This window comes from Protopterus annectens, chromosome 14.part0 (assembly GCF_019279795.1).
Source record: "Protopterus annectens isolate FY-2018-M chromosome 14.part0, PAN1.0, whole genome shotgun sequence".
Lineage (NCBI taxonomy): Eukaryota > Metazoa > Chordata > Ceratodontiformes > Protopteridae > Protopterus > Protopterus annectens.
This window is the reverse complement of record NC_056748.1, coordinates 986,052,828-986,078,959: the sequence shown is the minus strand read 5'-3', so window position 1 is coordinate 986,078,959 and position 26,132 is coordinate 986,052,828. Positions and strand designations below refer to the sequence as shown.

At 40.2% G+C, this 26,132-nt stretch overlaps 1 protein-coding gene across 1 annotated transcript in view; it reads left to right on the top strand.

The window, feature by feature from the left end:
- The window catches only part of WDFY4 (WDFY family member 4), a 4,454,583-nt gene that overhangs the window by 1,882,821 nt on the left and 2,545,630 nt on the right, over window positions 1–26,132 (top strand). Inside the window, exons 30-31 of the mRNA XM_044055648.1 lie at window positions 1,157–1,345; window positions 9,713–9,839. Of these exons, the coding sequence (XP_043911583.1) occupies window positions 1,157–1,345; window positions 9,713–9,839 (316 nt within the window). The remainder of the gene's footprint in view (window positions 1–1,156; window positions 1,346–9,712; window positions 9,840–26,132) is intronic.

Sequence of the window (26,132 nt, the reverse complement as noted above, 5' to 3'; positions counted from 1 at the left end):
GTCTTCAGCCACTAAATACTGTTGAATATAATACTTGAGTATTAACACAAAATTTATTTTACTGCTAACTAATCTGAGTCATGCATATTTAAGACGAATAATGAAACATAGTTTTATTGGTGCTGGTCTTTTATGCATGCATTATGTTTTAATATGCTGACATGTTAGATACTTCAGTAGCCATTTGGTTTATGACTGTGTCCTTGGCTATTGTATCTGGTCTTTTATGTATGCATTATGCTTTTAGTATGCTGACATGTTAGATACTGCAGTAGCCATTTCGTTTGTGACTATGTCCTTGGTTATTGTATCGTATACTAGTTTGTTATAGCAGTTTATCAGTGATTGGAGTGGTTTACCCATGAGAAGTAACAGTGATTACTAGTAATATACACATATGTATTAAAAAAAAAAAGCTGCATCATTGTTAGCAGTTATATTCATTTATGTGATTCTGAAATTATTTGGCTGAGATATTTTTGGCATGCTGTGTATGTTGCATACACCATAGATTGCATTCAAAGTGACCCTTCTAAACAGTATCCTTGTTTTGTATTGTTAACTTTTAACACATTTCTGTCAAGAAATTCAGCAACAAAATTGATTACATATCAGCTTGTAATGTGCATTTTGCCCTGCACTGCAGATATATTTTTAAATGTTTGCCATTTTTAATTTTTTGCTTGTGTCTTTGTGTCTTAGTGATGGCAAAACCACTTCTGCTTCACTGCTGATCTTAACAGATATTTTATAGTGGCTGTTGCATCTCGCTACAACTAAGAAGTTTTAATTTAGGCGATCTGCAGATTTTCAAAATGTTTTCCTAATGTCCTGTAACCTATATCCTAGACAACAGTATTGCAGCTTTATATAGGAATGAAGTTTAGTTTTAATTTAAACAGTACTACGTAATATCTTGAGGATAAGTTAAGGTAACTCCAGGCATAGACTAACCAGTCAACACTCAGGAGGTTTCTGTCGCATTATTGATTGTTTCATTGACCATTGCCCTCCTATTTTTACTGTTTGTAGATTTTTGCAGTTTTAGTGGCTAATTAATTTTAATTTGTCACAACACTTTTTACCTTTTCTGTTTTGCTTTGTACTGGGAAGTGAATAGGGAGTAAATATCTTTGTTTTGTTTGTGATCTCTTAGACCAGCTGTGCCTCTTTATCAGTAGACAGTCCAGTGGTTGCTGAAGGCAGTAATGATGAATTTGCTGTGTCCCAGTTGTTGCATCCAGCAAGGAAGCAGGTTTATGATTTCATCCGCATTCTGCTAATGGATAGCTTATCTCGGTTTTCAGTTCAGAAACAGCAACATCCCTTAGATATAATTCTGGAGGTATGTATGGCAATTTCGTTTTCTTATAATCATATTGTAGTTATAAAATATTCTCAACATTCAATAAAAATATTAATGAATGAGAACTAAATGATGAAATAGCAGTGGCAAAGAATTGTATAGTTGCAGTACTAGGTATAAATCCAAGTCAATTTCCTTGAAATGGAATTTTAATGATGTGAGTGGTGATTGTAAGTTCAATGTGCTGACATTGTAATGGCTATTTTCTAACAGTTTAACACATCTGATAAGAATTACAAATGATCATGACTTGAAAATAAACTGCGGGTTGTGCAGCTAACAGTTTCACATGAAGTACTGTTGAGATGCTGATATGGCTAATGCTCCATGCAATTCATTTTTAATAGTGCTGTATCAGCCCATATTGTCTTAATTTTTATCTGATTTCACAACAAAAAGTATGTTTACATATTTATTTTACTGCCTTTTGTTTACCAGGAAAGTCCAACTGGGCAAGCAGACCCATTTTTCAGCAGAGCCCCAGGGAGAAAACTCCATATGAACATCATTGTGTTGCTTAGAGAAAAATAATGATACAAGAATATATAAATATTACAAAGTTTACAGTATACTAAAATAAAAAAGAAAAATAATTGAAATAAATTCTCAACTGACAACTGAGATTGTGTTAACATTTAAACCATTAACAGTGGTGGGTTGGTAATAAGAAAGACGAGAAACAGGGAAGTTTTTTTGAAATAGGGATAGACCCATATACGAAGTAAATAAGAAGGAATTGAAGGGAGGTAATTGAAATTAAGAAGATAAGTGATTAAATGGTGTTCTATCCATAGTATATTCGAATGTAAATGGCCTAGTGAATTATATTAAGAAATGCTGAGTGCAAGTAACAGTGCTGCAAGATACACATTTGGAAAGAAGTAAGCATGTGAATTTGACAAAGAAAGGATTTCAGAATGTATATTCAGCAAAATATCAGGGTCAAAGGAAAAGGGCAGTAACAATACGCCTGATCTGTAAAGCCATGTACCGTATTATTATGGATCTCATAAACAAGGACATAGGCAATCTCCAGGCACTTGACCCCACCCATTTTGGATTCATCAAGGGCAGATCTTGCCTGTTGAACCGGGTTGGCTTCTTTGAGACTGTCACCAAGGCCCTCGATGAGGAAAGGTCAGCAGATACAGCTTACCTTGACTTGGTCAAGGCCTTTGACACTGTCCCGCACTCGGGCATCATTGAAAAGCTAACAACTTGGCATAAATTCCTGTCTCATCAGGAGGGTGGCCAACTGCCTCACTGACATGACCCTCAGAGGCAAAATAGGCACCTCCACCTCCGATGGCAGACATGTCACTAGTGAAGTTTCCCAGGAATCTGTCCTGGGACCCCTGCTGTTTGGCATCTATTTCTCAGAGGTCCAGGCAAAGACAAAAGGCCTGTGGCTGACCAAGTTTGTAGACAAATGTCAGTTGAGTGCTGTCATTCAATCCCCAAATGATGTGAAAATACTGCAAGAGGGTCTCACAGCAACTAATGACTGGTACCAAAGTCATGGCCTCAAGCTAAATGCAAAAAAATGTATCATCATACCATTTGGCAAAAACACAATCCCTACTGATTACCACATCAATGGCAACCCCCTAAGCACTCAACCTGTGCTGAGAGACCTGGACACTCAGGTTGATAACAACTTCACATTTGACCATCATGTAGTGGCAGCGGTCAGAAAAGCCTTTTACTTGGTTCATCTCACTAGTAAAGGGATTGCATCCAGAAAAACGGAGATTGTTACCTCTCTATACTCCCCCCTCATTAGACCAGTAATTGAGTATAACGCCCCGTTTGGGATGTACCTCTCCAAACATCTACACCATCTGGAAAGGCCACTGAAATACCTCACAAAGAGAATCCATAGCCGCCAACACCTGTCCTTTGCAGACAGGCTGAAGTCACTATCACTCTACTCAGTATCGTACAGATTGTTCAGGGATGATCTGTGTCTCGCCTACAAGGCAATCTTGGACCCTGCCCTACTAGAGATGCTCCATATCCATAAGTCTAACTCCTCATGCACTACCCACTCAAAAGGCCTGAATCTAATATGCAACATTAACAAAGCCTGCTGGAGAGACAGGTTTGTCTCCCAGAGGCTGCCCTCTCTTTAGAATAGGCTTCCCATAAATGTCAAACAGAGCATCTCGCTGACCCTTTTCAAGTGCAACCTTGATGAGTGAATGGGAAACCACAGATTTGTCCCAGGGGTTCCACCTGTGTCCCTCATTAACAGGGGCAACAGGGGCTGACTGAGGTTTCTTTTTGGGGATAAACTCTTGGCTAGGCTTGTAAGGGCCCCAGGGCCATTAGCCTAGTAACCTGCTATGATCCTGTGATTGCTAGATGGGCTCCAATAGAGATAGAAGAGGAAGAAAGACAATAATGGTAGATTTGTGGTAGTAAGAGGCTATGGGCAAGGTAGGAGGATTGTACTGGCATGTATTTGTATTCCACCAAAAACTGCTATTATGGTGCTTAAGAAAGTTTTGGGAAAAGTAATCAGCTTTCAGCAGGGAATATTATTTATAGGTGAGAACTGGAGCTTGATTTGAAACAGTGAGGATGTTATCAGGGGGACATCGACAGGAAAATATAACAAAAGCGGAGAGCTTTCTGAAGAAATTTATGAAAACACTAGGTATGTAAGATATGAATACAGTAGTAGGAACTCTTGGCAGAATTTACTGATTATTCCCCAGGGAACAGTAACTGGGCTGTTGTGGATATAAATTGTATTTCACAGAAACGTGCATTTAATTGAAAGCTTCACCACAAATCCAGTAACTATTTCATATCATGCCATGATAAAAACTAAGATGAATATGTATGGTAATGAAGTAAAAATTGAGATTCTGGTGCTTTCCCATCTACCTGCTGAAAAGAGAGGGATTTAAGGAATGGGTAGTGGAAAAAGAGTTATTAGGGAAGATAGAAATTTCTTCAGAAGGAATAGCTTAGTGAGTGGGATAAAATGAAAATGGAGTTGAAAAGAAGAGTAGTAGTAAAAAAAGAATGAACTATGGTTAAGAAGTAAGAGGAATTGTGTACAGGGGCTGACAAAGGTTAAAGTATTGCAGAATAAGGGAAATCTCACAGAACATGAGGAGGAACAATTGCAGAATAGTAAACAGAAAGTAAGGGAATATGTGGATAATATGCACAAGTTGAGAACAATTGCTGTTGACTATTTTTTGGCAGTAACTCTAGAGCAAAAACATATTTAGTGCAGCGATTTATGCAACAGAAAGTACAAAGTGTCGTTGCCAAACTTAGGGAGCTTACGACAAAAATAAAAACAAGAAATCCTGTAGCGGCATTAGAAATAGTTTGGAAATTTTATGTAAATTTGTATAAAGAAGAGAAATGTGGAAATAAAGAAAGACCACAAATGGAAATATTTATAGAAGACTTAATTATGTACAGCTAGAGGCAGCTGAGGATCAGCAACTAACAGTTAAGATAGGAGGAGATGAGATAAAAATGGAGATATATAATCAATCTGCAGGAAAGTCTCCAAGAACAAATTGTATTCCTTTGAAGTTTGGTAGTTAGGAGGGAAGAAAGTGGAAAAGAACTGGAAGGTTTTGTTTGGTAGTATTTTAAAAGGAGGGAAGCACTAACATTTTGGAAGAAAGCTGAGGTGGCTGTGTTACCTAATTATAGTAAAGACCAATCTTCAGTTTTAAACTATGTTTGTAAAGAGTGTATCTCTGTACTGTCTAAAAGAATGGCAAAGTTTTTTTTCCAAACCTGACAGCTATGGATCATTTTGGTTTTGTCGAGGGGGGTGGGGAGCAAACATTTGACAACATTTATAGAACAATGATGATCTAGAGGGAAGCAGAATGTAAGATAGTACCACTGTTGGAGCGTTTCTTGATGCAGAGAAAACATTTAGCAGAGTAAGCTGGGATTTTTATGAGTAGGCCAATGGAAGCATTTTCATTCCCTGATACAAAAATACAGTTAATTAGGAGGATATATATGTGGGATCAGAGACAATAATTAAAGTGGGAGGGTTCCTCTCTAATAAGTTGTGTCTGAACAGAGAAACCAGGCAGGAGTGTTCTCTTTCCCTGTTTTTATTTGCTTAATATTTAGAGTCATTAAGAAATAAAATAAGGGACTCAGAAATTCAAGGATATACTTGGTTTGGTAATGAAGCAAAGTCTGTTTTATTTGCAGACAATATTATTTTGTACCTAATAAACCCGGGAAAAGGACATCTAAGTGTTGTGGAACATTCTGAGGCAGTTTCATGTCTTTTTGGAAAATAAAATTAATGAATAGGTTCATAGTTTCATAGATTAATACTAGGCTAACTGCCTTTGTGGTCCATTTTAAGCCTAGCTAATTACGCCATTTAAGAATCAAACCCTGCATCTGTAAGGAAAACATCTTAACCATTATACCAATAAGTAATTAAATAGGTACCAAAACAAAGGCTATAGCAATAAATTATGTACCCACACATGGATTGGTTCAAAAATACCCATATATACAGGGACACAATAAAGTTATGTATTTAGCGGGGTGGATTTGAAAGTCTTCTGTTACGGCAGTTAAGGATACATGGGAAAAGGCTAAACAAAAGATCATACAAAAACTGAAAAACTGAAAGCACTTTTTTATGAATATGAATAGTAAGATACAAGCAGTGAAAATATTTTCAGTCCCTTCAGTTTTATATATAGGTCAGGTATATTTGTATCAACCCGAGAAGTTGTGGATAATAATGAAGAGTTGAAGGAATTTATCAGGGAGTGGGGAAAGGGCAAGGGTTAAGTGGAATAAGTTAATCCTTCCAATAGAACAAGGTGGTTTAGTATTACCTGATTTGAAAGGATATTTTACAGCTCCACAATTAAGGCTTATATGTGTAACACATGCAGAAAGTTATAATTCAAACTGGAAAGGGATGATAATGAAATGGGGAAATTCAGGAAATAAGGAAAGAGCAGGATTTTTGGATGCAGATCCTTAAGGAGAATAATAGCCATACAGAATATTGTATTCATAAAGTATGAGAAAGTATTCTAAGAATTAAGCCAACATGAGAATGGAGAAAGGAGTTTTTGCTGATAAGGATGACTGCATGTAAGAGAATAGGCAAGAGGAGGCTAGAATTTACTGGAGAAAACTGGCAAAGGAACCAATGTATTGGGATCAAATAACAAGAGAAGGAAAGGTAATAGAATGGGACAAGGCCAAGAAGACATTTGGACTGCAGACTAGAGACTACTTTCCCTACCAGGGATTGCTATCAGATTGTAGGCAAAGAGAAAAGGATAAAGAAATCCTAAGGGAATGACCTGGGCTGGTTAAGAGTTCTTAGCTGAATCTAGAGCAGAAATTACTGTTAAAAAAAGGGATAATTGGTAGGGCATACAAAATACTGCATGATAACTATAGGAATCAGTCTGAGGAATTAGAAAAGATTGGGAAGATAGACTGGATAAGCAGTTTACAAGAGGACACTGGGCGAACATATATGTGGCTCCCAAGTATGCAAAAGAAGTATAGAAGATTTAGGATTTTTGCTTGGAAATGTTTGCATAGGTATTTTTATAGCCCAGACAGACTCCAAAGAAATTTTCCTTGGGTAGATAGTAAATGTTGGAGGTATGATGGGGAAGAAAGAGGTAACTGGGAGCATATGTTTTGGGAGTGTAATGAGTTGACAGATTTTAAAAATACCCTAGAGAGTAGTCTGTCAGAAATATTTGGTGAACAAGTGGGTATAACTAAGGAAATGTTTTTTTTGAGCTGGGACACAGGATCTCAGTTGCCTAGACATAGTAAATTAAGTTTAATTCTGGTGGCTGCCACAAAGGAATCACCAGAAAAATGGTAATCAGAGTCTAAACCAACTGCATTTGAAGTACTGAATATTGTAACAGAGATAAAAGAACTGGAAGTCAGATCTTTACACGAGGGAAGAAGCAAATTGCATAGAAATAAATGGTAATTTTGGGAACAACACATGCAGATAATACTCTGGAGGAAGAATGAAGTGTAAGGGAAAGCAGGACTTGAGCAATTTATGTAGTGTTGGACTGATGATACTTATAAAAAAGAATGTGATGTATAATGTATGAAACCTGGAACATGTTAATATGGTTTGTTTTCTTTTATATTAATGTATGTTTTCCTTTGTCTTAAGTGATAATTTAGTAAAGTTGTTAAAAAAGTTAATAAAAGAACATGTGCATTATGATGCATGTTTTGAACATTAAAAATTATGAATCTCTAATGTTCTACATTATTGACTGACTGCAATTTTCAGTGATTTACCACAACATGAAGTCAATTAGGGGCAGTACAAAAATAAGTGCCAAATCTGGGGACATTCTATAAAATCAGGAACAGTTGAGAGTTATGAGTGTGTTGGGCATGTCTGCTTAGTTATGAATGCTGTCATTACTCTATGTGTGTGTGTGTGTGTGTGTGTGCGCATACATGCGTGCATGTGTATGGATGCACATGTATGTTATAGATCAATGGGATTGTGTGTTCGTGAGTGAGATCAGGATTACGGAAGGTGTCAGGGTGATTGCCATTGTCTGTGTATGTGTGTTTGGGGATGTCTGTGAGTGTGTCTGTAGGAATGTCTGCATGTGAGTGAGAGTGTGAATGATGGGGGTGCCTGTGCCAAAGCATTGCATGGTTCGCCAGTAGTAATTACTTCCAAAAAGTGCTGTTTAGCACTGGTGGTAATTGCTAATGATTCATATATATGCAAATTAGCTGATATTGAGGTCTTCCTCATTGCAACTAAACCTGACTCTGAATCGCATTTTCTGTGATCACGTATTCTGCAACCGCTAAAATTTGCTCAGTTAATGACCACAGGTATTTTTTCTAAACCCCTGCTACTGTTTGCCAAATAATTTCTGTTGCAATCAAGGTTTACTGCTTTTTTGTTTCTGTTTTGCCTTTTTATAGTTCCATATTTTGGATAGCCCACATCCTAAAACACTATTGCTAAAGTCTGCTATCATTGAAGTTAACATTCAGTGTTAGCATTTTTTATGCAAGTAGTAACTGTTTAACTTTTAGGATTTCATCCCTCTACCACTGTGAATAAATAGCCATGTTATTCTGTCTTTTTAAATTCATTAAACAAGTTAAATAACTATTGGAATGAAGGTAAAATTTGCTAGCTGACTGAAAGAAGAATGGTATCATGACTAATGCTTTCACATAAGAGTATTTTACAGTAGGCAAGAGGGGGCTGGAATTTACTGGAGAAAACTGGCAAAGGAACCAAGGTATTGGCACCAGATAATTAGAGACGGAAAGGTAATCGATTGGGAAGAGGCCAAGAATTTATTTGTACTGCAGGTTAGAGATTGCCTTCCCTATCAAAGATTGATATCAGAGTATAGGCAAAGAGAAAGAAATAGGGGATTTTAAGTGAAAGACCAACACTGATAGAGTTTTTAGTAGAATCTAGAACAGAAGCTGCTGTTAAAAAAGGATAATTAGTAGGGCACATAAAATATATTTTGCATGAAAACTATAAGGATCAGTCAGAGGAGGTTAGAAAGGATTGGGAAGAGAGATTGGATAAGCAATTCACAAAGAATCAATGGGAAGATATATGTATGACTCTGAAGTATGCAAAAAAGCCTAGAAGATTTTGGATATTTGCTTGGAAGTGTTTGCATAGGTATCATTATACCCAAAGTAGACACCAAAGAATGTAATGTAAATGTTAGAGATGTGAAGGGGAAGAAAGAGGTAATTGGGAATATATTTTTTGGAGTTTAACAAGTTGGCAGATTTTAAAAATTCCCTGTAGACTACTCTATCAGAAATACTTGTTGAGCAAATTGATGTAAATAAGGAAATTATTTTTGAGCTATGATACAGAGTTTGACTTGCCTAGACATAGTAGGGCCTTGTTTAGTCTAATTATGGTGGCTGCCAAAAAAGTAATGACTAGAAAATGGAAATCAAAGTCTAAGCCAACAGTACCAGAAGCAATGAATACAGTAACAGAAATGAGACAACTGGAAATGTGATGTTTAGAAAAGTGTAGGAGCGAATTGCACAGAAAAAAGTGAAAATTTTGAGAACAATACATGCAGAACAATGTTTTCGAGGAGGAATGAGGTTTAAAGGGAGGCAGGATTTGAATGAGCTATGTAATGTTTGACTGGCAATGACTGGAAAGATAATAAGTGATGTATAATGTTTGCAATTAAAAATATGTCAATATGGTTTGTTTTTATTTATGTACTTGTATGATTGGCTATGTCATAAATGATAAATTAACAAAGCTGTTTATTAGTATCTTAAACAATATGCTGTATTTTGCAGGCATCACCAGATAGTGCAACAAACGATCAAAAGAAAATATTTCAGTCAAAAATTCTATTGTCTGTCATGGACATTCTGCACATTCTCAACCAAGATGGCAGCGAATCTGAAAGAATGAGACGAGATGGTGAGCTCTTTAATGTTAAGTACTTATTGCTAAATTGTAAAAATGGGGGAAAAGGACTTCTCTTCTGTGCAGGTTATTTCTTGCCTCAGAGCAACCAAGACCATGATGTTTGACATTCCATCTAGGAAATAATAGTACACACCTTTCATGATGTGATAATCTCACGGTAAAATATTTGTGTAGTTAATAATGGAAGTCTGTGATGTTTATAGAATTTATAGAATATATTAAAGCTAGTACATATTTTCTTATTGTTTGTATGCATATTCTGAGAGCTAAATCTGCATTTGATCTTTAATACCAAGAACGTTCCACTTTTACTAACAAACATTACTTTGACTTGTTTCTCTGCTCTGTAAAACATGCAAACATCGGTGTCAGTATTTTACCTGAGGATATGTCATTTAGAGGAGGATTTGGAATAAAATTAAGACACAAAAATACCAGGGAACAGTTCAGCATTTAAAATTGTGCAATATAATTGCTTACTAATGGTCTTGGTGGTAGTACTCACACACTGCCAGACCCCTCAACCTCTTAGAGTAAGAAATCTAGATAAAGCTGTAAATAATGGAGGGAAAAACAGGCCAAAAACAAGGGCAGTTTTTTTAAATATTGCTCTCATAAATACAGAAAGTAGACAGAATAGCAGGTTTTATGTTAGCATGAATTTTTTGAAGTGTATAACGTCTGAGACTCAAATGTGCAGCATTATTTTTTTTTACTTCAATTCTCAGTGATTTGCCAGAAAACCAATAGCCTGCTCTCTCCTATCTACCCAAGTCTCATTTGCCACCTTTAGGTATTGCAGTGCAATTGCAAGCTCCATTGTGGATTTTTGTAGTCTTTGTGGAATTTAGTGAGATTTTTGCTGATTTGCCTTATAATCCTTCCTCTACCCTTTGTTAACCTTTTGAGTTGGGTTAGGGTTAAGTTTGGTTTGTAGGGTTTGTTTGAGTCTGTGTTTTTCCCTACCTCCCTGGACTACATGAAAAGAGACATGGAGGGGCTGTCCGATTTTGTAGCCCAGGCAGGTATGACCCAAGCCATGAGTAGCATCCTGCCAACACCCAGAATGATACCACAGTACAAGGACAAAATGATTGACTTCAGCAATTAGCTAAGCTTTTGGTGTCATTCTAACGGTATCCAGTATCTGTCTGCCTGGGATGACATGATCGACAAACCACAATGCTTTGCCAGAGATGGCCTGCACTTGTCACCCTTGGGATTCCTGATACTGGCTAAGGCTCTTGCCACCCCATAGTGCCTTTTGTAGGCAAGGTTCAAATGACAAATTCACCACCGTAACAGGTACAAACAAGCAAAATCTGAGGGTAATACTACTCAATGCTAGAAGTCTAGACCTCAGAATGCACTTACTCGAGGCACTCCTTAAAATGGAGAACATCGACATCTGTACAGTGACAGAGACCTGGTTCAAGGCTCCAGAGAGCTCCCCTGCATTACCAGGCTATAATTCATACCACACCTTTCGGCCACCTAACCTGGACCAAAACACTAAAGGCGGAGGCGTGTCCATATTCATTAAGGATATCCACACCTCCAGGCTAGTTGCTCAGCATAATGCATCCGAGATGAGCCTGGTCTGCAAGGCAATGGAACGTATCATCATGGAACTTATAAACAATGAAATTGGTAATTTCCAAACTCTTGACCCTACCCAGTTCGGATTTGTAAAAGGCAGATCATGTCTCCTAAACCTGATAGACTTCTTTGAAGTGGTCACCAAAGCCGTAGATGAGGGTAAGGTGGTTCACACAGCCTGTGTAGATCTCGCCAAGGCTTTCGACACCATCCGCCACTCTGGAATTATAGATAAACTCACTAAACTAGGTATAAATCCCTATGTCACAAGATGGGTTGCCACCTGGCTCACTGACAGAACCCACACTGTGAAAGTAGCAGACTCCAAATCCAACTTCAGACAAGTGGAGTACCACAGGGTTCAGTCCTGGGTCCTCTCCTGTTTGGTATCTACTTCTCTGAAGTACAGGCTAACACAGAAGGTCTTTGGCTAACGAAGTTCGCAGATGACTGCAAACTAGGAGCCGTAATCAAAACTCCTAACGATGTGGACATCCTACAAAAGGGCCTCACTGAGACAGATGCCTGGTGTCAAAGCCATGACTTCAAGCTCAATGCCAAAAAGTGCATTGTCATCCCTTTTGGTAAAAACTCTGTACCCATGAACTACCACATAGGCGGTAGTCTACTTAACACCGAAAGTGTGATGAGACCTTGGGACACAGGTGGACAGTAGTCTCTCCTTTGATAATTACATTGCCACAGTAGTCAGGAAATCCTTCTACGTGGCACACCTCATCACAAAAGGTTTCTCATCCAGGAAAAAAGAGGTCATTGTTCCCCATCAGCCATCACTCATTAGACCCATTATAGAGTACAATGCCCTTTTGGTATGTACCTCACAAAACATCTACAACAACTGGAAAGGCCGCAGAAATACCTTACAAAGAGGATTACCGGCCTCAAACAGATGCCCTACGCAGACCGTCTCAGAAAACTCCGGCTTTATTCTGTTGCATATCGCCTACTCAGAGGCAACCTCTGCCTAACATACAAAGCTATGTCAAACCCAGAGCTGTTGGACATGCTCCACTTAAAGAAATCCCAGTCCCTATCCTTCCGAGCTACACGCTCTAGGGACCTAAACCTTGTCACCACAATAAACAGAACATGCTGGAGGGATAGATTCCTGTCCCAGAGACTTCCCATACTCTGGAACAAACTACCTATCTATATCAAACAAAGCTCCTCATTAGCACTCTTCAAGAAAAATCTTGATGATTGGATGGGTGGTAGGAAATTCACCCCGGGGATCACTTCTGTGGCTCTGCTCGACAGGAGCACAGGAAAATAATTTTCTTGGGTGGCGAAAGCTAGGGTACCATTTGGCTAGGCTTATATAGGCCCTAGGGCCAATAGCCTAGTACCTACCTATAAACCATGCTGATTAAAAAGAAAAAAGTTTATTAGTGTTTGCACGTTAGGTGTATAATTGTTTTTGGTGCTGTGATTTTTTTTTTTTTTGCTCTGTTTTGTTCTTTCAGGTGGTGCTTCTCCTTTGCCATGGACAAAGAGAAGGAATTTTAGAATGTGTGACATGCAGCCATAAGCTGCCATCAAAGGATACACACAGTCGATTGGTGTACTGTCTCAATGCCTCACACTTGGACTCCGAGTGCTCTGTTTGTGCAGGTTTTGGTATCAGACTCTAAATGAACACCTAGCAAAGTTAGTGGTAAAGGTCTTGTGGCCCATGAGGATCCTTTGGCTTCCACTTCCCACGCCAAATAAAAGTGGTAAGTGTGAGCCTAGTCGAAGTAAGGAGTGCTCTAAGGACCCAAAGGTGAAGGATAAGAACGGGAGGGACTACAAATGAGCATCTCCTCTCACTCTGACCACCAGATCTGAAGTTCCATTGACCTTTGGCTCCCACAGCTACATCAGCACCAGGGTCGGTTCCTTCTTTTTGGCCTTGTCTCCCATGGTGCCAAGTTCGGGGAAGCCAATGTCCCCAGGTCTTAGTATTCTTAGTCACTTCTTGGATAAGGGAGCAAGCTCAGGTAGGGTACATTCCCCTTTTTCTGCTACTTCTGTTAAGAAGTTTTCACTGGACTCCTCTCCTGCTACACCTCAGACCTCTCTGATTCAAATCCATTCATCAAATCTGACTGCTGGCAGGCAGGCTTCCAAGCCCTCATCAGTCGCTTGGTCTCCCTGCTCATAGGGAGTCTTAGACCCCTGGATTTGGAACAACTGTATGCAGTCTTTCTTGTAGGCCCAGCTACAGCTATGTCTTATTCCCACTATCTCAGTTCAAGTACCAGAGGATTTGGCTTCATTGGGTGTTTTTTCTCCTACAAGTTCTTTGGCTCTAGGACTTGCAAATCTGGTTGTCTTGCCTCCGCTAGGGTTGGGTCCGATGGCTTGGCCACTTCAGGCCCCACCAGTTACCTGGCCTACTCAACTCCAATGGTGTCTGAGCTTGAGCATGCCTCAGAGTCCAGAGTTTGGGGCCAGTGTTCCTGGGTCAGGTTTGAGTGAAGTTTCTGAGTCTTCCCTCACTCCCTTAGTGCCTTGGCAATGGACAGATTGGCAACATTCCTTGCATCAGGGCAGGTTAAATTGGCTGTGGAGTCAGGCGGCTCCTTGGGTTCTTTGGAACATTGGTTCTGACCAGCTTCATACTCTGTCTTCAGCATCATGAAGAAGATGTTCTCCAAGTTGGAGATGGAGTGTTAGGCAACAACCAGTAGTCCTCCATTTTCTTCATTTGGACCTACAGACACACATCGGAAAATTTTGGGACAACCCACACCTTTAGGTCTCCAGACCACCCTGCTTCTAGGGCCTACTGCCTCTTCCACATCTCCTCCACATTCTTCAGTCCAGGAAAATCATGGTAAGGGTTGGTACATGACAAAACACCTGGATTCAATGGAGGAATCTCTCTTGGAGGATACTGGCTTTGAAAAAGGAGAGGGTCTCCCAAAGTCTCCCTCCCCCCAGGACTCCATTTTGGCAATCTTATGGAGCTCCTTCATCAGTGTGGGGTTTGCTGAAGAAGCCCTCTTGTTGGAGGACACAGTATTTTTGCAGGCCTTTGGTATGGGCCAGTCCACATCTTGGGTGGTTCCTCCTCCAGATGCATTTATCAAAATGGTGTCTTAGAGGGCTTGGAGGGAACCAGATGCTGTGAAACCTATTCCTGAAAAAATTGATAAGGTTTTGCCTCCCCTGAAGGACCAGCAGCATTGCAGCAAGAGTTCCACTGCTGATGCCATTGTGGTGACTGCAACCATCAAAAATTACATTTTTGAAGGAATTTCTTTGGTCCATCCCCACACAGGAAGTCTAGGGTGCTGGACTGCTTAGGAAAGAGCTCCTATGCTTCAGTGACTTTCGTGCTGAGAGCATTACATTACTTGGCAAATTTGACAAGACTTCTATCATGCCATTGTCAGAGAAGTCTCAATGGTGGTAAAGACACAACAGGCACCAGAGACTCAAAAAGACTCTGGAGAAGCAGTTGTCAACCTTGCAGTGTATTTCCAACTTGTCTGTACGCCTGCTGTCCAGCACAGCTGATAGCATGTGTCGAGCTGCTGATACTGGCATTGCCATGTGCTGGCAGACTTGGATGAGCCCCCTGTTTCATTCTGTTTGCCTATACTCTGATATCAATCCTTGATAGGGAAGGCAATCTCTAACCTTAAGTCCAAATAAATTTTTGGCCTCTTCCCATTCTATTACTTTTCCCTTTCTCGTTATTTGCTCCCAATACCTTGGTTCCTTTGCCAGTTTTCTCCAATAAATTCCGGCCCCTTCTTGCCTATTATCTGCATCCATGACCACAGTCAACCCTATCAGCAAAATCTCTTTTCTCCATTCTCTTGCTGCTTTGGTTTTTAGAATACTCCCTACTATTTTATGAATATAATACTCTGTATGATTGTGGTTGTTCTCCTTAAGAGTCTGCATCCAAAATTCCAATCTCTCCTTATTTCTTGAGCTTCTTCCCTGTGTCAACATCATTCCTTTCCACTTTGAATTGTAGTTTTCTGCTTGTGCTATGTCTAAGGGCCTTTACTGTGTTACTTTAAAATACCCCGTCAAATCAGGTAATCCTAGTCCACCTTGCTGTATTGGTAGAATCAGCTTATCCCATTTGACCCTTGCTGTATTCCCTCCCCAGATAAAATCGTTCAACTCTTTTTTAATTGCAATCCACGACTTCTCCTCCGGTTGATAAAAGTATGCCTAACCTGTGTATAAGACTAAAAGGACTAAAAACATTTTAATGGCTTGTATCCTTTTATCCATATAACAAAACTTCCAGTTTCTCAATTTTTGTATTATCTTTTCCCACATATCCTTAGCTGCCCTTTCAGCATTTCTGAAGGGTTACCTGACTATCCTACTCTGGAAACAGTTAGGGCATTGCTTGACTCTCTATCTAAAAGCTTGTTAGGCCAACACCTTGGATGCATGGGGGTTTTGAGTCATATCTAGAGGCTGTTCAATTGTATTTTTATTTCCATCAAGAGAAAATACCAAGTCAATTCCAGACATTCCACACCATCAGAGAAGAGGTGCAGCAGTTAAGATTCAGAAGCCACTGATAAATCGAGTCATCCAAGAGGTTCCACCAGAGTAATGAGAATCCAGGGTCTATTCCGTGTTCTTTTTGGCCCCAAGGAAGAACAAGGACCTTTGACCATCTTGGATTTGAGTAAACTGAACTATGTGAAACAAACAAAATTTCGGATGGTTACGCTGCAGTCCTTTCTCTATGGAGGAAGGACAACTGGAACAACTGGATGTGCTTCAGCGATCTCAAGGATGTCTGTCATGATATAAAGATTGTGAAGTGGTTCAAGAGATTTCTGCACTTCCGCCCCCTCCCCCATGTGTTTGCCAAGTGCTTGGCAGTTGTCACAGCTTGGCTAAGGCTGCAGGGGTTCCAGGTCTTTCTGTACTTGGTCGATTGGCTCCTTACCCCCTGTATGTGGGTATTGTTGGTCAAGGCTTGGGAATCCTTACTCCAGTTTTGCCTGTCCCAAGGAATCACTGTGAACTATGGGAAATCCAGTCTTCAGCCAGTTCAGATATTGGAATTCATAGAATGTGATTTGTATATGGTATCTCAGACAGCAAGAGTACACAGGGTGAGTTCCCTTCATGCATAGGTGATTCGTTTGCTTTGCTTACACCAATCTCCAGACTCCAGCCTCATTGGTCCTGAGGCTTTTGGGTCACATGGCTGCAAGGACTCGCCTGGTGCCCCTGACGAGGTGCTGTTTGAAGATACTGTAGTGGACATTAGCAACTCAGTGTTACTTGTGTACCCCGTCCTATGAACTGTTTCATTTTCATGACAAAAATTTGTTGGGTTCATATCTCATGGGTTTTGGAGTCTCGTTCTTTCCCCTCCTGGAGACCTTTTATTCTTCACCAACGTCAAGCCATGGTTGCGTCGGATGCCTTCCTTTTGGTGTGGGATGCAGGGGATTTCAAAAGGAAGACAGTTCAGGGGACCTGTTTGACATTAGTGTTCTTGAGATGAGAGTGGTCTGGCTAGGATTGCAGGCTTTTCAGGACCTTCTCCCCAACAGTGTGATGTTGGTTCAAATGGACAGTATGTGTATGGATTGGTACCTGAGCAAACATGAGGAACACTGCCTGAATCTCTTTGTTGGGAAGCTATGAGAGTGAGGCAGTGAGTTATCTCCTCTTAGCAGTTTATGATAGCAATGCATATCCCAGGAAAGTCCAACAAATTAGCAGACAGTTTGAGGGAGTATTTTTCTTCTGTGAATCCAGAGGTAGCTGCACAGATCTTCTGCACTGGGACAGTCCTTGCTGCGATCTGTTTGCCACCCCATCCAACACAAAGTGCAGCTGTTTTTATGCCCTGACTCTCCCTGTGGGACAGTCACCAAAGAAAGCTCTTCTGTATGCTTTTTCCTCATATCTGTCTCTTGTGTGCATATATGAAAAAATATTAAAAAAAATAAGCACAAAAATCTGTCTAGTTCCAATCTCACCACCACAAGTGTTGAGGAAAAAAGTAAAACAGATAAACTAGTAGTCTTAAAACTTCGTGATGAGCTTAGTCACAGCAATTTCCAAAAATGAAACCCAGGTAGTTTTCCAAAGCATCAAACCTTTATTCATCACAGACAAGCGATCCTCAGTAACAAAAAAATAGAAATATTTTAGCAATGTTAAACATATCAGCTTTTATATATCTAAAAGTAGGTGTGGAAAATATATGCATTGTTTAAATTTAAACCAGCCTGTTCATGGCAAACAAACAGGGCCATAAAAATGCATTTTAGAACAAGCATCCACCACCACACACTACTGCTGATTAGATGAAATTAAAATAAATCGTAGTTAAGGAAAACACTATCTAGGTATTTGCAACCCACATTCCAAGATATGTATGTATGTATGTATATATATATATATATATATATATATATATATATTATCAGTAGCAGTGTGTGGGGGTGGGTACTTGCTGTTTCTCTGTTTTTTATTTTTATCTGTGTGCATATATGCCTACTCCCATCATAATAAAATTTCTTCAGAAGACTGCCCATTGCAGAGCATTTGTGATTCTCATTGCTCCATTTTGGCCACAAGTTTGGTTCCCATTCCTTTTGCCTCATTTTCAGTACCCTTCTTGGGTCCTTGATCCTATGCCCGGTTTGATCTCTCGCCCAGTGAGGGTTTCCCTGCCCAGTTTTCATACCCTCAAATTGTCCTCCATATTCCTCTAGTTTCTTGGAGGCCAGAGATCCCAACCTGTCTAAAAGAGTTGTCAATATTTTATCATCCTCTCAAAAGCCTTTTACGTGGAAGGTTTATGCTAGTAAATGGAAAAATGTTTGCAATTTGGGCATTGACTAAGAACTTGGATCCTTTCTCAGCCCCGCTGGATGCTATTCTGGATTTTCTTGCCAACCCTTTTCATTCTGGATTGATTGAATTATTCTGCTCTTAAGGTTCAACTGGTGCTGTTTCCAATTTCATTATTGGCAGAGATAGTACTCCAGTGTCTTGACTGAAGATTTCTAAGGTGTTCCTGATGGGTTCATTTTTATTAAAACCTTGCATTTTAGATCCCGTTCCTCCTTAGGATTTCTCTTTCATGCTCCTTGTTTTATCTGGCCCTCAGTTTGAACCTTCAGCCACCGTCTCCTTGAATTTGCTGTCTTGGAAGACTATTTTCCTGATGGCTCTGACATCTGCTAGATAGGTTTCAGAGTTGTACGTCTTACCCTCAGTGCCTTCCTATTGAATTTTTCAGAGGGATAGGGTTTCCCATTAGGACTGATTCCTCCTTTTGTTTTGCCTAAAGTGGCTTCTGAGTCTATCTTGAATCAGCTCATCCACATACCTGTGTTTTTCCTGAACTTTTGTAATAGAGGAGAATATTTGCTACATTGTCTTCACTTTATTAGGCAACTGAGATTTTATCTGGACAGGACCAAAGCCTTCTGGACACTCAATCAATTTTTGTCTCTTTTTCTAAGGCCCAGCTGGACAAGCCAATCTCGAAGGCAACACTGTCTAATTGGCTGGCTGTTCACTTTTCCGTTAGATTTAATTTGAGAGGAAAGTCTTTGCTGACAAAGTGTAAAGGTCATTCTGCTAAAGCAATGGCTACTTCCATGACCTTTTTCTGCAGAGTTTCTATTGATGATATTTGTGCTGCTGCTATTTGAGTTTCTACTCACATTTTTGTATCTCATTACAAATCAGAAGTGCATTTGAGGTCTGTAGCATTGTTTGGTTTCAGTGTTCTGTGAAATATTCTCTCCTAGGGCCTTTCTGGGATGATACGTGACTGGGGACTCTGTCCCACAGGTTGAAGCTGGATAGAAAAGACAACATTGGATAAGAAAATTATTTACTTTGAGAGGAAAGTCTTTGCTGACAAAGTGTAAAGGTCATTCTGCTAAAGCAATGGCTACTTCCATGACCTTTTTCTGCAGAGTTTCTATTGATGTTATTTGTGCTGCTGCTATTTGAGTTTCTACTAACAATTTTGTATCTCATTACAAATCAGAAGTGCATTTGAGGTCTGTAGCCTTGTTTGGTTTCAGTGTTCTGTGAAATATTCTCTCCTAGGGCCTTCCTGGGATGATACGTGACTGGGGACTGTGTCCCACAGGTTGAAGCTGGATAGAAAAGACAACATTGGATAAGAAAATTATTTAATTACCAGAACAGTAGATGTCATTCCATATCACTGTTATAGTATTCATAACCTAAGGGACCTCCTGCCTAGGATAGCCCAATGTCTGGCCAGTATACCAAAGCCTTTAGCACTTATAGGAGTTGAATGTCACACGTATGCTCCCCGCGCAAGACGTAGGGCATAAAGGTGACGTAGCATACACACACAGAACTTCTTTGCTACCAGTCTGAATGCCATTGCTGAACATTGGTCTGAATACCCTTCTGCTGTGCTGGTTACAACGCTGTGTTTCAGATAAGTGCCCCAGTGTTTTTTTTTTCTTATCTTTCTTTTCTATTTAGTGCTGTTTGGTTCATGTCATCCACAAAGGGAAAATGTCAGTGTGGGAGGCAGGTTCCCCATAAAGACCATCACAACCAGTATCGTTTCTGTTTGTGTGCTTCCCTGACCATACACAGTGTTCTGTCTGCCAGGCTTTTGTCCCTAAGACCCTACATACTCATCTATCCTGTTTACCTTGAAAACTGGCATCTTGTTGACTCAAAGTTCTATGGCAAAGTATTCCCATCCCGCAGGTCAGCTGTCTGCCAAGAAATGGGCCAAAAAACTTAGGTCTTATATGGCTGCTGTCCAGCCTTCCCGGATGTCTCTGTCAGTGCTAGTGAAAGCCCAGAGGGTCATCTGGTGGTTGCCTCGGATTCCTGTGCTGCAGACCCTCCAGAAGCTGGCATGGATCTGACCTCACATGTTCTTGGATGCTTTACAGATATTTGCTCCTGATGCCAAGGGGGAACCTCAGCTGATTATACTTGAGGGACCGAAGGGGATTCTGCAGATTTTAGTTAGGAAGGAGATTCCTACTATGCTTATCGAGTGCCACCAGGAGTCTGACCCTCCGAGGGCATTTCGTGGCGGACATCCCACAGAAAAAGAAACAGAAAACCAAGCATATTTCCTCTGTAGTTAAGGATCCCCAATGTAAATAACAGGATTTTGCTCAGAGTTATTTAATGCATTAATGGCCGTAAAGCCTCCTCAAGGGTTGTCTGTGCCTGTCCCTCCATGATCTCCCATTCCTCTTAAAAGACCCAGAGAACTAGATTCTGCAAATGAGCATCTGGATTCTGGGGAAGAGCCCCTGGCTTACTGTTCTCAAATTCCTTCCCCCTTGGACTATAGTTCAGAGGAAGAGGGTTCTATTAGTCCAGATTATCCTTTGGAGGAACTCTCATTTGGGGATACTGTTGTTTGCATGATGGAGTTTTTTTAAGTGGGATTGTTCTCAAGTCTCTGACATTCAACAAACTTTGTTATGAGCTCCTCCAGGTGGAGTCTTGTAAGCCATCAGCTGTTCCCCCTGTTTTGGCAGCCCTCCTGGATACCTTTTCAGCAACTTCTATGGCCCTTGATTCTCAGCCTCCTGCACACAAGAAACCTGATAGATTTTATAAAGTGCTTAACAAATGTGAATTTCTCTATAAATGCCTTTCTGATAACCCTTCTGTAGTGTCTGTCTTTTCTGACACACCCTCCAAGCTGTTACCCTCTACCAAGTTGCTTCCTTCAGATAAGGATAGTAGGGCTATGGAGATGCTGGGCAAAAAAGGTTTACAGTGCTGCCAATTAATAGTTTTGGGCCATCAACTGCCAGACTCATACGACCAGGTGTATTTAGACCTTTCTTTCTCAGGTTTCCAAAGTGGTTTCTGACTTTTCTGACTCTGATGGGAAGGCCTCTGACCTTTCCCTGTTGGGCTCTACCACTCAAGTTGCTCGCAGCTCATACTTCTGCCTTTAATTCAGTTATGAGGTATTTCTCTTGCCTTCATCTTCAGGCTTTTCCTGATAATGTTAAGGCCAAACTGTTGGATGCTCCTTTGGATAAAAATCTTTTTGCTGCTATTCCTGCTGCTGAACTTTTCATGTGTCTCCAGGATAAGGGTAAAGCCTTGCTGGAGTTGAAACATATTTTTGTTTCTCCTATTCCTAAGTTTCAGAAGAATTATCGCTCCAAATCTTCGTTTGTTCATAGGCAGTGTCACCCTCCATCTAAGGAAATAAAAGGGTTCTAGACAAGTACCTCCTGCTAAGTCTACTCAAACCCCTACCTCCCAGAAACCTGCTTTTGAGGATAAGCCAGTTTCCATTTGACAGTTCGTTTCCCTTTCCCTTGGCCAGGTTCCCTTATCCCATTGTCTTTTACTGTCTCTTTCAAATTGGTTAAGGATCACAACAGGCACATGGGATCTGTCCATTATCCGCCAGGGACGTTTCATGGTTTGGAGATCCCTTCCTCCCTTTTTAGGCATCCCTCAACCTCCTTGGGAACAACTTCCTCTTTCCCAGAAGTGCTTCATTCTTTTTTGGTAGAGAAGTTATTTTTATTCCAGAATGTTTTTGGTTCCCAGAAAGAAGGGGAGTTGGAGACCAATTCTGATTATTTCCCAACTCAACACCTTTCTCAAAATTCCTTTCTTTCTGATGTCGTCTCTTCAGACTTTATTCCCCCATCTTCTGCCTCAGGCCTTTCTGGTCTCTCAGGATCTGAAGGATGCCTACATTTATATCCCCTTCCATCCCCCTTTTAGGACATTTTTACATTTCTGTGTTTCTTCCTTGCACTTTCAGTTCTCTACTTTGTTCACTGGCCTCTCTACTGCCCCAAGGATATTCACCAAATATCTCTCTCCTGTCATTGCCTTTTTCAGTATGAGTTAAGTTCATATCTTTCCCTACATTGATTGCCTGCTCATTAAAGCTTCTTTTCCTGATGCTCTGCTTCAAGATCTTGAGTTTACTGTTTCCCATTTACAGCGTCTGGGTTTCACCATAAACTTCCAGAAAGCAGCTCTGGCACTTTGTCAGGATCAAATTTTCCTCAGTTGCAGGCTTCAGACCATCCCCATGTTGGCATTTCTGCCTGCCCCCAGACCATGTCTCTCACTGCCTTTTTCCAGTCTCCTCTTACTCTGGCTTCAGTCATGGCCAAGGAATTTCTCAGGGTCCTTTAGTTCATCGCTTCCACCATTTCCATGGTCCCTCAGGCCAGGCTCCACATAAGAAAGCTTCAGTGGTACCTCAAGTCAGTGTGTCTCCAGCATTGTCACCCTTTGGACCTCCTAGTAATCCTTCCTTCCGTGCCTCAGACTTGAGTTTCACTGCTGGATTCATCAGCTTTCTGTCACCCGAGGCTTTTTTTGCAAGCTCCAGTCGTGACTCAAAAGCTCTTTACAGATGCCTCAGACAGGGAATGGGGGGATTCCTTCGGCTTGCTCAAGGTTCAGGGTCCCTGGTCTCTTCATCAGAGGTTGGACCACATCAGTATAAAGCAGATGAGAGCACTACTTCTAGTTCTTCAGGCTTATCATGGGCCTCTTAAAATTTTCGCAAACAATACTAGAGTGATGTGGTATGTCAGCAAGCATGGGGGTACAAAGTCCCATCTTCCTTGCAGACAAGCTTTTCAGGTGTGGGATCTACTTGTCCAGCATCAAGTGACTTTTCAGGCAGTTTACATTGATTGGAGCACAATCTAGTGGCAGGCTCTTTGAGCAGGTCCAGCATGCAAGCTCACAAATGCATGTTTTCCTGGACATTGTCCATCAGTGGGGTATTCCTCAGTTAGATCTTTTTATCTCCTCTCTGAACAAACAACTTCTTTTCTGTTCCAGAGTGTCATGTTTATTGTCTTGGAAAGTGGACACCCTGCCTTTTCCTTGGAAGGGGATGTTTCTGTATGATTCCCTCCCCATCCTCTGTTACCATGAGTCTTGCACAAGATCAGACATGACTGTCCCAAAATCTTGCTAGTTACTCCCTTTTGGCTCAGACAGCATTGGTTCCCTCTCCTTTCTCACTTGGCCAAGGGCAATCACCACCAAAAGTTACCTCACCAGGTGGATCTTCTCACACAGAGCAAGAGGTCTCTTATCCATCCTTACTTGTCCACTCTTCAACTGACATTGTGTGTGATAAAGTTTTGATCCCTTTCAGGCACCTCTTTTCTGAGGATGTGCATTGGGTTCTGCAGGAGGCCAGAGAACCCACTACCAGGAAATCATATGTAAAAGTTTTCTGTCTGGTGCATCTCTTGCCATCAGGATCCCTTAGCTTTGGAGATTCTTCTGTTTCTCTCTAGTTAAAGCTCGTATGTCAGCAATTTCTGCTTGTCTGCTCTAACTCCTCTCTGGCCTGTAGAATTGAGGTCAAGCAGTTTCTTAAAGGTGTCATTCATGTCAGGCCTCCCAGAAAGTCTATTCCACCTTCCTGGGACCTCAGTTTTGTACTTGAAAAGTTGATTTAGGGAGCTGCCAAGATGGTTGTACATTGAATAACAGCTTGCCTCTAGTTCTTTCAGTGTGAAAACAGAAACTCAGCAGAGAAGACCAGTACATTTTGTGTTTATGGGTAAATTTCAGTAACTGGCTAGTAAGTGTATTGCCTGGATGCCAGGAAGAAAGAAATACAGAGCACCTGGAACAATCCATTACAAAAGGTGAGGAAGAAACACTGACTAGTGAAAGTTCTGCAGCTGTTCAGCAAAAAGTAATTCAATCTCCAGAGATGACTTCCAGTAACCTGCAGGAAGATACACAAGACAACTGCACACAGACCTGGTTAAAATAAATGAAACACTTATGGAGTATATCAACACAAACAGCAAAAGGCTGGAAAAAAATGAAGAAGCTTTAAACAGATGTTCAGATGAGGTGATAAACCTGCAAAAATCAGAAGATGAAATGAAGACAAGGCTGGTTGAATATGAGACTGATCAGGACGAGATGTTTAAAAAAATAATAGAATTAGAGGACAGAGGATGTAGGGAAAACATGAGATTTTCAGCTATACCAGAGAAGCTGGAAGGAGCAGACTGCATTCATTTCATGGAAGCACAAATAAGCAACTGAACTGATATTCCACAGCAGGAATGTGGCTATGAGAAAACAATCTAGACCTCTAACAATACCGATGCAATCCCACCAGCATAAGGAATTGATTCTGAAAAAAAATCTGTGGCAGGAGGACAGAATACTAAATGTGGCAGACAACAGATTGTGGAGAATGATTACTTATTGTACACCAGGCAGATGAGAAGTAAATTCATTCCACTATCCAGGGAATGATGAGATGCAGGTGTGAGATTCAAACTGCTGTACCCAGCTGTCTTTAAGGTATTCTTCCCTGGAGGGACAAAATCATTTTTTGATGAAGTACATGCTAAGGAGGAAATACAAAAATTTGTCCAACAAAATGTGAGTTGTGAAACAAAAGGAGATTCTACTTCTTGTTCTTTTGGTAATGTAGACCACAGAGAGACTGTACCTGTGAAACATTTTCTACTCTTTCAATGGAAAATGTTGGAGAGAAGGAAGAGAGCACAAGAGTCGACTAGAAGAACTGAGAGTACATTGAAAATGAAGCAGAGACAGGATTTGGGAGATGGAGATGAACAGTAATAAAACCAGTAACGAAATATGGGATTACAGTGCAATAATTATACTTGTGAAATATGATAGAACATGAAAATCTGGAATTATTGGACTTATTCAGAATTTGTTAGACTTGTGGGGGACTCTAAAGTGTATGCTTTACATCACGTCATTAATGTTAAGAAAAATCATTAATGTTAAGAAAAATGTTTTGGGGAGGGGAAGAGAGGAGGAATTTAATTATAACTAAAGAAAACATTTTATTTTTTTAATAGTACTATTTTTGTGGTGTATAGTTTTCTTTACATGTTATAAAGTAAAGTTTTCTCAGTTTTAAGTGTAATGGGGATTGTAAATAGATGCTGCTGTTCTTTTTTTCCTTTCTTTCTTCCTTTTCACTTCAGGTTTAAGAAAAGCAGGCACTACAGTGAAAAAAAGTGTGGTTAAAAGAGCATGACACAAGAAAAATGTATGTGCTTTTTGTCTTGCTTGCGGGAATGACAGGATTAAGGACGTTAGATTGATTTAGTAACAAGTTTTAAGAGAAAGCAAGTAAATGAAAAAGAATGTTGAATATTATGAGGCTTTTTCTATCAAATGAATGTATGCTTAGTAGCAATTTTGTATCTGGCCCTCATGTCTCCATGGAGACAATCTGATAAAGAGAAAGTGGCTGTCTGGTCCTCATGTTTCCATGGAGACAGTCTGATAAAGAGAAATTGGTTACAGTCTGGTGGAGAGTAATTGGCTGGAGAAAAAAAAGATAGGAGAAACTGGCTAGGAGATAATGTTCTCTGAAAACATTCAGGGGTTTTCCCAGCTGCGAGAGCTATAAAGGCAAACCCAGCTGGCACTTAGTATAAGTACAGGCTGCATTGTGTGTCTTAGCATGGATAACTGTTCTTTCAGGTTAACTCAAGTCTGTGAGTATGACTATCAGTTTGAGAGATTTGTTTCTATTAGGCGGTAAAATGTCAATATTTGAAGATGTACATAGTTTTGTGTGTTAGTAATAAATTAATCGGTTTCAGGGTGTTTTGAGATTTTTTTTTGTTTTTTTTTTGGTTTTGTTTGAAGGCTTTCAGTAAAACAAAAACGTTTTGTAAG